Source organism: Protopterus annectens, chromosome 1.part1 (assembly GCF_019279795.1).
Source record: "Protopterus annectens isolate FY-2018-M chromosome 1.part1, PAN1.0, whole genome shotgun sequence".
NCBI classification, from domain to species: Eukaryota; Metazoa; Chordata; order Ceratodontiformes; family Protopteridae; genus Protopterus; species Protopterus annectens.
Window position 1 is genome coordinate 1,984,860,857 of NC_056726.1, and position 14,279 is coordinate 1,984,875,135.

At 43.1% G+C, this 14,279-nt stretch overlaps 1 protein-coding gene across 1 annotated transcript in view; it reads left to right on the plus strand.

The window, feature by feature from the left end:
- The window catches only part of LOC122816787 (dynein axonemal heavy chain 8-like), a 9,517,065-nt gene that overhangs the window by 119,324 nt on the left and 9,383,462 nt on the right, over positions 1 to 14,279 (plus strand). Inside the window, 2 exon segments of the mRNA XM_044089814.1 lie at positions 10,519 to 10,601; positions 10,714 to 10,890. Of these exon segments, the coding sequence (XP_043945749.1) occupies positions 10,519 to 10,601; positions 10,714 to 10,890 (260 nt within the window).

Below are 14,279 nucleotides of genomic sequence, written 5' to 3' on the forward strand. Positions count from 1 at the left end.
GTAAAAAGAGTCATCCAAGAGGTCCCAACAGACCAGATAGAATCCAGAACTTACTCAAAATTATTTTAGTGCCAAAGAAAACAGGAGACGGGAGACCAGTTTTGGAGCACAGCAACTTGAACAAATCAGTTTGTCACGGCTCAGTCCAGTCTGCCCTTTCTGGGCAAGTACGACTGGATGTGCTCAATAAACCTTTAGGATGTGAGCTATCACATAAACATGAACAGCAATCCAGAAGGTACTTACACTTCCAACTAGGACTCAGTCACTGTCAGTTCAGAGCACTGCTTTTTGATGTCACTACATCCCCCAGGGTGTTCACCAAATGTATGGCAGTGGTAGCAACTCACTTGAGACTGCAGGGATCCCACATGTTTCTATACTTTTTACTTATTTTTATTTTATTTTATTTTACATTTGTTTACCGAGAAAGTCCAACTGGGACAAGGTCCTTTTACAACGGAGGCCTGGGGAGAAAAGCTCCATAACATAACAGTACAAATACAACAAATGACAAAAATAATTTCTGTACAGAGGCATATATACAGTCAGAGCTCCATGTCTTTATATGACAACACATAATCCACGAATGACATAAAATTTCTATACAGTGGCATATATACAATCAAGGAGATTTTTTTGTACATTAGTTTGATTTTACCAAGCTTGGTATATAGATAGCAAAACTTTGAATTCTGTATTGGTAGTTGTTGTTGTTGTGTCTTTCAGCTTATCCCGGTTAGGGGTCGCCACAGCGGAACTCCGGTCCGCTAATGTTTGGTAGTGGATTTTTACGTGCCGAGTTACCAGCCCTGACACACAACCTTCAACGAAGGCACGCCCATTCACGCATGCCTCCTCACAGAAGATGCTCTAACTGAGAATCGAACGCGACAACGTCTTGCTGTGAGGCGAAGCATAAAAATGAAGGAATGGAATCTGGAAAATAATGCTATTCGGGAGATATATCATAGTGTGAAAAATAGTTTGTAGGATAGTAGTTCCTGATAGGGAGTATTTGAGTAGTACAGAATAGCTGAGGTAAGCAGTGAGGAGATGAGGTGTGGCAAGTTAGGAGGAGAGCAGAAAAGATTTTATGTGATACAGGGACAGAGCCATGATTGCAAGAGGTGTGACTTTAGTGATGTCTTGAAAAGTGAACTGGATGGTGCAGAGGAGATACTTTGGGGGAGGTTATTCCATTTCCTATCAATGGTGTGGGAGAACAGACATTTCCCTGCAGTGTTATTATACTTAGACAGCTAGCTCTTTACTGCCCAACCTACTAGTAAGAGAAAACGATCAAGTACTCCAGACTTGTTCCCTACTGGGGATAACCATACATTGCAACAAGTCTCTCTTACAACCATCTCAAAGAATGGAATTCACAGGAGTGGTTTTCAACATCATATCAGGAACAGCTTCTCTTCCTCTCTCAAGTGTGTAAACTACTAGATTCCAGATCAGAAAAATAGTTCACAGCACCAAAGTGTCAGCCCGGTTGATTCTTCAAGTCTTGGGGTCAATGTCAGCTGCCATTATTTTAGTTCTTCTAGCAAGATTTCATATGAAAATTCTTCAATGGATGCTAGCAACACAATGGCTGATTCTTTATCAACGCATGTCAGTCCAAATAGGAATCACTCAGGCTTGCAGGAAATACCTTTGATGGTGGATTTGATCAGATCAAGTTCTACAAGGCCGTCCCTTCCTTCTCCCTCAGCCCAAGGTCATAGTGACCATGGACACTTCCCTGATTGAATAGGGGGCACTTCCTGGGGAAATGAACCCAAAGCACTTGGTCCCCTGAAGAGGCCAGCAAGCATATCAATGTCCTGGAATTGAGAGCAGTGCTCTTAGCGTTGCAAGCCTTACAAGATTATTTCCCTTTTGGGACAGTTGTGATTCAGACAATATGTCAGTAGTTTGGTACATCAACAAACAAGGAGGAACCAAGTCTTAACCCTTGTGTCGAGAAGCCCACAAAATATGGCAATGGACAATCTCATCCAATCACTTTCTGATACAATGCACATTCCAGGGAAGTCCAACGTAATAGCAGGCAAATTAGGAGGTCCATTCTAGTACCTCACGAGTGGTCTCTCAATACTAAAGTGACAGAAATGACTTTCCATCAGTGGGGCCACCCTTGCTGTGATCTTTTTGCTTCTCCCCTAAAGAACAAGTGCAGCAGCTTCTCCCCTAAAGAACAAGTGCAGCAGCTTATTTGGCCTGGTCCCTGTGCCAGGGGAATCACCGAGGGATGCTCCACTCATGATTGACCCCCCAGTCTCCTATATGCCTACCCTACAACTCCCCTAAGTCCAAATTTCTGCAGAAAACTGCCCAGTTGAAGAGCAAAGTCATCCTCATTGCACCTTACTGGCCTTTATGGATTTGGCTGTCCTTCCTTTGGCCTCATCTTCTTTACCCACCTTGGATTCTGTATGTGATTCCAGCCCTCCTGTGTCACCCGACAGGCATGATTCATCCGGACATGTCAAATCTCAGGCTAACAGTATGGTTTCTCCAATTCTGTTAATAGCCAGACAAATTATTCTGTCTTCCCCATCCATCATATACTTTTATCTTTCCATAAGGTTTCTACAAGAAAACGTTACAGAAGTGAATGGAAATGTTTGTTTGTTAGGCACATCAGAAATGCATTGACCCCTTCTCTGCTCCCGTACAATATGTTCTTGAGTTTTGGGCAACAGTTTTTAATGAGGGAGCTAGCTCCTCAACAATTAGAGTCCAGTTAGCAGCAATTTCCAACTTTCATAATTGATTTGAGAATTCTTCCTTGGCTTCATCTAAACTTTGTAAGGCTTTTTTGAGAGTCATTCTCCTACTGAGACCTACCTATAAAGATCCTACTCCACCAAGGGATTTTAAACTGGTACTGCAGTACTTAACTCATTCCCCTTTGAACCAGCAGTAAAATGTGATCTTTAATTCCAGACCTGGAGAACTATCTTTCTAGTGGCCATTACCTTTGCTAGAAGAATTTCTGAACTTCAAGCATTGTCCTCTAAACCTCCCTACTTGATATTTCATAAGGATAGAGTATCATTATGTACCAACCCTTCTTTCCTTCCTAAGGTGGTGTCAGAATCCAGTATTAACCAGTGGATTAATCTGCCAGTCTTCTTTCCTAAATTTACAAACAAAGCAGAATATATATTGCATTTATTGAATGCCCACAGACAATTATGTTTTTACTCACACAGAACAAAAGAAATTAGGAATACAGATTAACTATTTAATGTTAAGTTGTCTATCTCGCCTTCATTCTTGCTGGATGGGTTCGGAGCCGATCCTCGGCTCCGACTCGGCCACTCTAAAAGCTCGGGAGCTAGTTCCACTGGCTTGAGGCTCCCCTATATCCCACAATGCTAGGCGGTAACTCCTCAGATCTCGTTTGCCGCTACAGAGATCGAGGTCCGTTCCTACCGGCTCACGTTAGTTTTTGAAAAGAAACTAGTTTTCTTAGCTTTTTTCCCCTTTTTTAAGTTAGTTTTTCTAAATAGTTATATTGTGAAGTAATTCCATCCCATTCCCTGTTAATTTCCCTCCTTTTCCAAAAACTCTCTAGAAATTTTCCCTTGGGCCTTAGGCCCAGTCCCTCCCTTCCTAGTAGTGAGTGACTGTGTTTTGTAGGGATTTTATTTTCTAATTACTTCTAACTTAATTTAATTTAGTTTAATTTATTTCTAAGTGTAATCGGTGTGTGTGTGTTCTTGTGATTGCACTTTTCCCCTTAGACATGTCTAAGGAATCAAAGGTCTCAGGCTTTAAGAAGTGTGACTCATGCTGTCAGAAGATCTCTGACAGACGGTCACACTTCTTGTGTGTACTGCCTGGGACCTTTGCACCTGCAGGACTCATGTGCTGTTTGCCATGGCTTCAGCCCTAGAGTCCTGCAGGAGCGAAAAAATAAACTTATTTTAAGGGGCTTATTAAAGCCTGAGGGTCCCTCGACTCAGTCCTCGGGGAAACCCTCTAAGCCTTCCAGACCTTCGGCTCCAGCCTCTGAGCCGTCTTCTGGGGGTCCTAAGGCTATTCGAACATCGGCTCCGGCCGGAGCCGATGAACCTCGAACACATGCCCCTATGGTGTCCTCGGCTCTGGCCGGAGCCGAGGAAGACATAACTGAGTCGGCTCCGATCAAGTTGTCGGAACCGACATCTAGAAAAAGGTCCCGATCTCCATCTATTGGCTCCGTTCATTCAGCTCCAGCATCACCTTTGCTGTCTGAACGGAGCCATAGATCCCACTCTTCTAGGTCTTCCAGGTTATCGGACCATGACCTTCAGAGAGTAGTGAGTCGACTTCTTAAGTCTGAGGCACTAGCCCAGATGCTTCAAAGTCCGACTCAACAGTCGAGAACTATTCCCATCACTCAAAATGTTCCTCCTCTGACTCTTTTGAGTTCGGAGCCGGGGCGGCTTGGACCCGAGACTGTGGTGGTGTCGGAATCGATACCTTTGTCTTCGGTTCTGTTGTCTGCTCCGATGTCTTCCTTGGAAGAATCTCGGCGCCGGACTTCCCTCGTCGGCTCCGAGGGGGCGAGTGGCATCGGACCCTTGTCCGACCCCGCTCTCCCTCTCGGTGCTTCGGCGCTGGTGAGTTCGGCTCCGACATCGGCCTCGGAGCCATCACTGTCGGTGCCGGGGGAGGTTTTCAGTTTTTAGGAATGGAGACCTCTGGCTCTGCCTGACAGGGGTGCCTTCGAGGTCATGAGGAGCGTGTTAGAACCAGGTTCAACTCCACAGTCGGCTCCTTCTGCCCCTCCCTCCATGGTGCCTCCGGTGATTTCTACTCACTCTCTCATCCCCGACCGTAGAGAGCCAGCTCCTCAAGTTTCCCCAGTGGGGATCTCCTCCTCTTCCGAGGCCTGTCCTGACCCGGTAGGAGAGCCCCCTAGGAAGAGGCAGTGCAAGAGGAAGCACATTGACTCCTCTGAGTCTGTCACCTCTGACACTGATTTAGAGGATTCTGAAGGTTCCCCTCGTTCCCCCTCTGAAGATGTCTCCTTTGCAGACATCCTTGAAATCTTAAAACAGAGGGGGAATTGGCCAGCCCTCAACCCTTCAGAGGATGAATCAGTGTATCTTGAGGCGTTTGGCTCTCGCCCTTCCACCTCCTGGGTGTCCCCTCCCTTTGACCCCCTTATGCAAGTGGTGGCAAAGAAGGCTTGGGCGGCTCCTGATTCAGTGGAACCCACCCCCAGGAGACCATCAAAATTCATTACGGCCCCCAAGGACAAAGAATTTTTAATCAAAGGCGTCTCTGTTGATGCTATGGTGGTGGCTGCGGCCACCAAGAAGGAGTTAGCTGATCCTTCAGTGCCTGTTCATCCTCCTAACAAGGAGTCTAGGTCGATGGACAGGTACGGGAAGCGGATGTTCTCGTCAGCGACCTTTACTATGAGATCGCTGAATTACCTGTGTCATTTTACTCGTCTTCAGAGGGATTTGCTCAAGGAAGCGAGTGAAATGCTGAAGGACCCAACAGCTGCGGGTTTTCAGGATAGAATGAACTCTCAGCTGGCAACCCTTAATTCTATAACTAACTCCTCCATGCGCCTCCTTTCATATGCGGCGGATGGAGCAAGTAGAGCGGCAGGTACAGGTGTAGCCTTGCATGGGCACGCCTGGATGCAGCTTTGTAACTTTGCGGACCCTTTCAAGGCGTCCTTCACTAATTCCCCGTTTGACGGATCATCCCTCTTTGGTCCTCAAGTGAAGGAAACCCTGACTAGGTGCGAGACTGATGGCAAAACTCTCTCTGCCGTCGGAGTCCGTTTTTCTATTCCTTCTAGACCTTACCCCAAAGGCCAGAAGGGGGGAAAGATGTGGTTCCGCAAACAATCTCAAGGAGATTTGCCTGACGCACAGAGTCGATTCCCCTCTAGAGGCAGAGGGGGGGAACAATAATGGTAGACGCCGTCCTAGAGGCAGAGGGGGCCCGCAGAATCAGGGCAGTCGAGAATCCTTTTCCGACAAGCCCTTTCAGCATCCCTGAGGTGTTGCCCGACTGTCCACCTTTGGAGGCAGTCGGGGGAAGATTGTCGCTGTACCCAGAAGCCTGGCTATCCCTAACTCAAGACAAGTGGGTACAGTCTATCATTTCCGAAGGCTACAGAATCCCTTTCCTTTTTATTCGAAGCAATCCAAAAATCCCTTCCAGACGTTCCACCCAGTCAAAGGGAGCAAGCAGCATTAGAAATTTCAAAGCTGCTCGCAAAAGAGCCATTCAACCAGTTCCAGCAGACCAAACAGGATCCGGAATCTACTCCAAATTCTTTTTGGTTCCAAAGAAAACAGGGGACTGGAGACCCATTCTGGATCTCAGCAACTTGAACAAGTTTGTCAAGAAAACAAAGTTCCGGATGGTCACGCTGCAGTCCATTCTACCCCTTTTGGGGCGGGACAACTGGATGTGCTCGATAGATCTCCAGGACGCGTACTATCACATCAGAATGAGTCGACACTCCAGGAGGTTTCTCCGCTTCAGGCTGGGAACCAGTCATTTTCAATTCAGAGCCCTGCCCTTTGGTCTCACTACAGCCCCTCGAGTGTTTACCAAATGCATGGCAGTGGTAGCCTCTCATCTGAGACGACAAGGATTCCAGGTGTTTCCTTATTTAGACGACTGGCTCCTTACAGCCCCCACCAAGCATCTTTTACTTCTCGCCAGAGACTACACCTTTCACACATGTCAGGCACTAGGCATTTCAATAAACTACGAAAAGTCTGTCTTGTCGCCTTGTCATGTTATTACCTTCATAGGCGCAAATCTAGACACAGTCGATATGTCAGCCAGACTCACAGAACAGAGAGTAGCAGACATACACAGACAGGTCTCTCTTGTCTTGCAGAGCAACAAAGTCAAAGCCAGACTGATCATGAAAGTCTTAGGGATTATGGCGGCGGCCATCCCCCTTCTACCATTAGCTCGCTTCCATATGAGAATTTTACAATGGATGCTTTTCACACAATGGTCTTACCAAAGACTTCCAATGTCCCATCCTATTCGGATAACTCAATCGTGCAAGAATCATCTCTCTTGGTGGATCACATCTCCCCAGCTCCTCCTAGGGAGACCTTTTGTCCCTCCCCCTCCGGTTGCTACAGTGACAACGGACGCCTCCCTGATCGGGTGGGGGGGGCATTACCAGGGCAGGACAGTCCAGGGCATGTGGCAACCGTTCGAGTGCCACTTGCGCATAAACGTCCTAGAGATGAGAGCAGTGCTTCTAGCATTGCAAGCTTTACAAGACTCTCTTCCCAAGGGAACTATAGCAATTCAGACAGACAACATGTCTGTAGTGTGGTACATCAACAAACAAGGCGGAACCAGATCTTACCCCCTATGTCGAGAGGCACTCAGACTGTGGCAATGGGCGATTTCTTCTCAGCGATTTCTGTTAGCAACGCACATCCCCGGGAAGTCCAATGTGATTGCAGACAAATTGAGCAGAGCTATTCTCATGCCTTATGAGTGGTCTCTGAAGAATTCAGTGTTGGAGAAAGTTTTTCGAAAGTGGGGCCGGCCTTGCTGCGACCTTTTTGCTACTCCCCAAAACAGCAAGTGCGACAATTTTTTCACCCTCTTTCCCCAACCAGGCCACCCCAGCAGAGACGCTGTAGTGCACGTTTGGCCCCGGGGACTTCTGTATGCTTTTCCTCCCTTCCCACTGATATCTCAGCTGATACAGAAAGCCATCGCTCAGGAAGCTTCCATGATCCTCATTGCCCCTTACTGGCCTCGACAGGTTTGGTTCCCATTTCTCCACCGTTATCTGTTGGAGCAACCTTGGCATCTGGACCCAGTTCCAGACCTCTTGACCCATCAGTCAGGTCAGTTGCACCACTCCCTTCCTTCTCTGAACCTCACAGCGTGGTTCCTCCAATTCCAACTTTAGCCAGGCTTCCTCTGATATCTCACTCAGTTAGAGATATCTTGATAGCCTCTCATAAATCTTCCACTCGGAAGATTTATCATAACAAGTGGAAACGTTTTTCCTATTGGGCGCAGTCAAAGAATATAGATCCTTTCACTGCTTCCATTCAATCAGTTCTAGACCTTCTAGCCGAACTTTTCCACTCAGGTTCGTCTCCGTCTGCCATTAGAGTTCAATTGGCAGCAATTTCGAACTTTCATGTTGGAGTCTCAGAGTCCTCCATTATGTCTCACAAACTCTGCAAAGTATTTTTGAAGGGAGTTTTTCTCCTCAAACCACCCATCAGAGATCCTCCTCTCCAATGGGATCTCAACTTGGTTCTGACGTCCTTAATTCTTTCCCCCTTTGAACCTGCGGCTTCATGTTCAATAAAGTTACTTTCTTGGAAAACACTCTTTTTAGTAGCTATCACTTCAGCTAGAAGAGTCTCTGAACTCCATGCTCTGTGTAGTCGACCCCCTTATCTTGTATTTCATAAGGATAGGGTGTCCTTACGTACTAACCCGTCTTTTTTGCCCAAGGTAGCTTCACTGGCAAATTTGAATCAAACCATTGAGCTTCCTGTTTTCTTCCCTAATTATTCTAATAGGTCAGAACAAAAGTTACACTGTTTAGATATTCATCACCAACTTAGGTACTATTTAGACAGGACCAAACAATTCAGGAAATCTGACCAACTGTTTGTTTCTTATGCAGAAGGTAGAATGGGCCTTCCAGTTTCTAAAGTGTCTCTCTCTAGATGGCTTACTTCGTTGATTACCCTAGTGTATGAGATAAGACATCAACAGTTGCCATCCAAACCCAGGGCTCATTCAACTAGAGCTTTAGCCACTTCTATAGCTTTCCAAGATAGGCTGCCTATTGATTCGATTTGTTCTGCAGCTACTTGGGCTTCTCCCCATACCTTCATTTCTCATTATAAGTTGGACTTGGCCTCTAGAGACCGAGCCAACTTTGGTTCCACTGTACTCAAGAGTCTGTTCCGATAGGCCACCCGGGACAAGGTGCTAGGGACGCGGTCCCATCCAGCAAGAATGAAGGCGAGATAGACAACTTAACATTTAGAAGTTATGTACCTACCATAACGTTCCATGTTAGTTGTCTTCTTCTCGCCTTCTTTCTTGCTTCCCACCCTCCTTCCCCTAGCCAGGACAGACCTAGAGGAGTTTTTCTTTGTTCCTTATGGAATTTTCTTGCTGGCCTTAGCTTTCAAACGAGATCTGAGGAGTTACCGCCTAGCATTGTGGGATATAGGGGAGCCTTGAGCCGGTGGAACTAGCTCTCGAGCTTTTAGAGTGGCCGAGTCGGAGCCGAGGATCGGCTCCGAACCCATCCAGCAAGAAAGAAGGCGAGAAGAAGACAACTAACATGGAACGTTATGGTAGGTACATAACTTCTAATTTCCTTTGCAGATTCTGAATTGGGCAAATCAGTTGCAAAGGTAACTTTAGCCAGATATATGACGGATTGCACTACAACAAGTTGGGTCTATCCTTACCAAAACCTTTAAGAGCCCATTCAACTAGGTCCATGGCAACTTCCACAGTGTTTCTATCTAGACCTTCCATGGGAGACATATGTGCGCCGGAACTTGGGCCAAGCCTCATACCTTTAATACTCATGAATTGGATCTGGTCTCAAGGAGAAGAGTAGCCTTTGGCTCAACTGTGCTCAGGAATATCCTTCCTTAGATTCCATCCAGGATTTTACGTAGCTGGGGATTGTGTTCCAACAGTTGAGGACAGAATGAAAATTGAAAACATCAGTTAAAGAAATTATGTACTTACTATAACATTCCATCTGTGTTATCCATTCTCATTTTTCCTTAACTTCCCATCCACCATCCCCCAACCTTTTTCACAGACGATTTCTGGAAGAACAAGAAAATATAAAGACACCACCATCTTTCATACTGAGCTCCAGATATAGTTTCTTCTGTATGAATATATATATTAGTATAGCCTACTGTAGGTTAAACAGCAAACAAGATCTGGTATATGTTTTGGGTTGGTGTGTTATGTGTAAGGGAGGAGCTTGAGAGCTTTTTGGTGGCCACTAGCTAAAGTAACATCCGAGTTGGATCTGAGGATTGGATCCAAACCCAACAGTTGAGGAAGGATGAAAATGGAGAGCACAGATGGAACATTACGCTAAGTATTTTTTAACCTTTCTTATGAAGACCCTATCAAGACCATAGTCTCCTTTTTACAGCTGGCAAGAAAGTCCTGAAGCTCTTGGCACCCAGGCTGCTGACTTTCCTCATTTGGAGCTTGTACAACCAACAGCCTAGGTGCAGGTAGAGGAGCCCCAAGGCTTTGATTGTCTTGCCATCTGTTATATCCCGGGAAGGATATAACCAGTATACCTTAGGCTACTAAAGCAGTGATTTAATCAGACATCTGTTGTTATGATAAGCTTACTTATACAATTGTACTTTATGTATGAAAGTACTGCAATGCTGAGAAGTGGTGCTGAAGTATAAATCTTACTGATCAGGGATTACCACTAAGCATTTCAGCATTCTTCTTCATTTATATCTCATTATTAAGGGAGTAAATTATTTTATCTTAAAGTGCTAGAATGTTTTACAAAATGGTGTTGCATTGTAAGTATTACTGAACAGTGGTTACAGGTAAGGTCATTTTGATATAGTTACTCTAATGATTCAGAACAGAAAAAAGTGAAAGTATTTCATGAGCATTTTAACTGATAGTATTTGAACATCAAGTTTGTGCTGTTTACAGGTTTTGATAGAGTGTAACCAGATAAGGAAGGAAGCTGATGATTCAGGTCCACTGACAGAATTGGAGTATTGGAAACGTATGGGTGCCAGATTCAGCTCAATTATTGAACAGATTAAAGGTCCCTATTGTAAAGCTATTATAAGCATATTACATGCTAGTCAATCTCGTGTGTTTAAGGTAAATCACCTTCTTGCTTTTTATGTACTTCCTTAAGGTCTTGAACTGAAATGGGGGATGCAGTTTGTAGTTTGAATGTTATTTCCTTGGTGCACCTGCTGCTCAATTCTAAGTGCATTTTTTTGATTGATTACACCTGAGATGGCATAATCAGCATGCTGTGTGCCACTGATGTCTCTTCTCCTCTCTCACAATTCACTGAAGACTGACCCACTTTAGAAACTAATGTATGTGTTGTACATTATGTGCTTCTTGATTGTATTATGCTTGTTCACTGGAATGTCCATGTTTTTCTTTGTAATTAGACTGAACTGTTCTGCTATTGTTTACATTTATGTATTTTTGCTTGTGAAATTTTTTATATTTCACCCGAGCTGAGCCTGAAATTGGTCAATAATGATTGGTGTACTACCCTAGTAAATATATATGAGTGTGTGTGTGTGTGTGTGGGGGGGGTCTACTTGACATAATTCAGATGATAGCATCGAAAACTGAAAACAACAAATACCCAGTTCCTTGAAAACAAACTCTGGGAACAGAACCACTTGGCTACCATGGTGAACATTGCCCTTTCTCCACTGTAGTGCAGTCTTGGAGTTGCCATATTTAGTTAGGGGGTGTGGAGGAAAGCTCTTCACTGTGGAGGGTTTTATGTGCTTCTTTACCTGTTTTTATGTCCTCGTGGCCAAGTGGTTCTTTTCCCAGAGATGGAGATATGATTTTCTGAAGTAGACCCATACATGTATATGTATATATATATATATATATATATATATATATATATATATATATATATATATATATATATATATATATATATGCATATACTTACACATAAATAGGTAAATAAACAAATAAATAAATAATTAAATGGTCAGAACTCAATCACATTAGAGGTGCTGGCTGTACAGGCTTCACTTCTTACTCAAAATACCGTTTTTCAAGCAGTTTTGTTGAAAATATATCTTAAAATACTGAACGCACTGCCAACAAGTACATTATTGAATGCATCCTACAGTTGCAAGGTACACTATTTGCATATTTCATTTAGGCAGATATTGCAACATAGTGCACCATTTCTTTTGCTGAAAGTGTAATTATGCTGAAATAATTACGAGTTAAATTCTGTGAGTCCCTTTTGCTCAAGCATAAAATACTGATCATACAGAAGGATAGTTCCTTATCTTCATAGAGAATCATGTATAAGTACATTGTAACATTTAGATTTACTCACCAGAGATATTGCTTTATGCTTTTATTTATTTTTTTTCTGTAGCTGTCATTTTCTCATGCAACGACCAGTGCTAGTCAGAGACCAGCACTGATACTGCTGCTCGGTGCTTTTTGGCTGTCATATAAGTACCACTGGTATCTGCCTACTTCTATTTCTCACTGTTTTGAAAACATTGACTGGTCCATTATGTTCCTATCATGAATACATTATATGTTCAACATTTAGATCACTGTTGCAGTAGGCTAAGCTATTTGGGTTATTTCATTGCCTAGGATATGACCACCAGCTTAGCTTTCAAAGCTTTAGGGCATGTCCACATGCCCAAACTTCCACTGACTCAAGTAGAGCCATATAAAAAGGCAACCTGTGTGCCAAAAGCTTCAGAGATTTCTTGGCGCTAAAGTGCTTCGCACCTGAGGATTTTGTGGAACTGATGGTAGGCTTGCAATCCTTTCAAGTCTGGTCAAAAAGTCTCCTTCTGGGGGAAACCTTTTTTTTTTTTTTTTTTTTTTTTTTTTTTTTTTTGTAAATGTCATTATTCTCTGCTAGGAAATACTTTTTGTAGGGCTGTCATGCTGCTGACAGGATTTTTACCTATGTAGTGCTTGTGTTACAAAACTTTGTAAAAATCTGTTTAATATTGATACAGTCTACATTGTGTAAAGTAAGTGTGTGGGAGCAGGATTAGGTATTTTCTGGAACTGTTACAGAAAATTTTACCCCATAACTTTCATTTCTTGATAGAAGGTTTAGCAACTCACTTAAGCTTCGCTACCTACTTGTGAGGTCTCCTTCATAACTTGAACATGGAGCACTTGTTCTCTGCAGTTCTTATTTCCTTTGTCAAGAAAAAGAAAGTTGTTAGGGAGTCTTTTCATGTCTCACTGTCTCCATCATCACTAAAACTGGTTCCTCTCACCATCTGCCTTTTGTTCCTGGTCCCTTTGATTTAGATTCTCGGGAAGCCAGTAAGGACCAGGAGATTGGCACATTCTTTGTGGCTGTAGGTTTGCCCTCTTCAGACAAAGGAGAAGCACTTACACTGCCTGCCTTTGCAGATGTTTCTTTAAAAATTTGCATTTTACCTGGCAGTCAGATCCCCTGCGTTCAAAAATGTCTTATAGTTTATATAATAAAGTGCCTCATTCACGTAAGTTATTTTTCTCTAACTCCAAATCAGATCCAGTAGTGATATATTTATTTAAGACTTCTACTTCTAAACATATTGTGAATGCTAACACTTTCCTTCTGACAAGGATGGAAAAGCTTTTGATAGATATGGGAAGTGAGTTTATTTTTCTGCTACCTCAACTTACTGAATTGTGAACCACCAAGCTTATGTGTTAAAATTTTTACTGGATTCTTATGAGAACACAAAGAACTTAATTGTTAACCTTCCTACTTCTGAGGTCAAAACTTTTTAAAATTCCTTAATTCTTTCTGCTTCTCAGGTAACAAAACACTCTAAGGCGCTCTTATGATTCTGCTGATGCTGTTTCCAGAGTTTCTGTACTAGTTCATTTATGAGAAAATGTCTTTAATTATGTTCTCAAAACCTACCAGAAGATGTTAAAGTTGAGATTTTGAATTCTTCCCTGGACAAGGAAGTGAGATCCTTAAAAATGTTGTGTTATAACCACTAAACACAGTATTTACTATGCTACTATTATCAGCTGCTCTTACAATGTGTTAGATACATTGTTGCCACTTTATTAACTGTGTTAAGGACAGATATGTTATCGGTACAATAGTAGCTTCTATTTAAATTGTGTTATAACAAAGTGAACAGTATTTTCTTAGTATTATCATCGGCAAACGTTAACCACCATATTAATTGTGTAAGATTTATCCTGCTTTCACGCTAATGTAGCATTTATGCTTGATTGCAATAGGACTGCTCTGAATGATTAGGGTACAACATAGCAAAGTGCAAGGCAAAGGATTTTAATGGGTTGTCAGCCATTTTACAGTAATATCCTGCATTTTTAAGTGTTTTGAATATTTGTTCCATATCAAATTCTAAACTGTTTGGAATGTTTTTTCTGTATCAAATGTAGAGCACATACTGTTAAAACACAGTTAGGTCAGCAACACCTGTTACAAATCTGGTATGCCTGAATGTCTTAGTGTTACCAGCTCAAACCCATAGACCTGC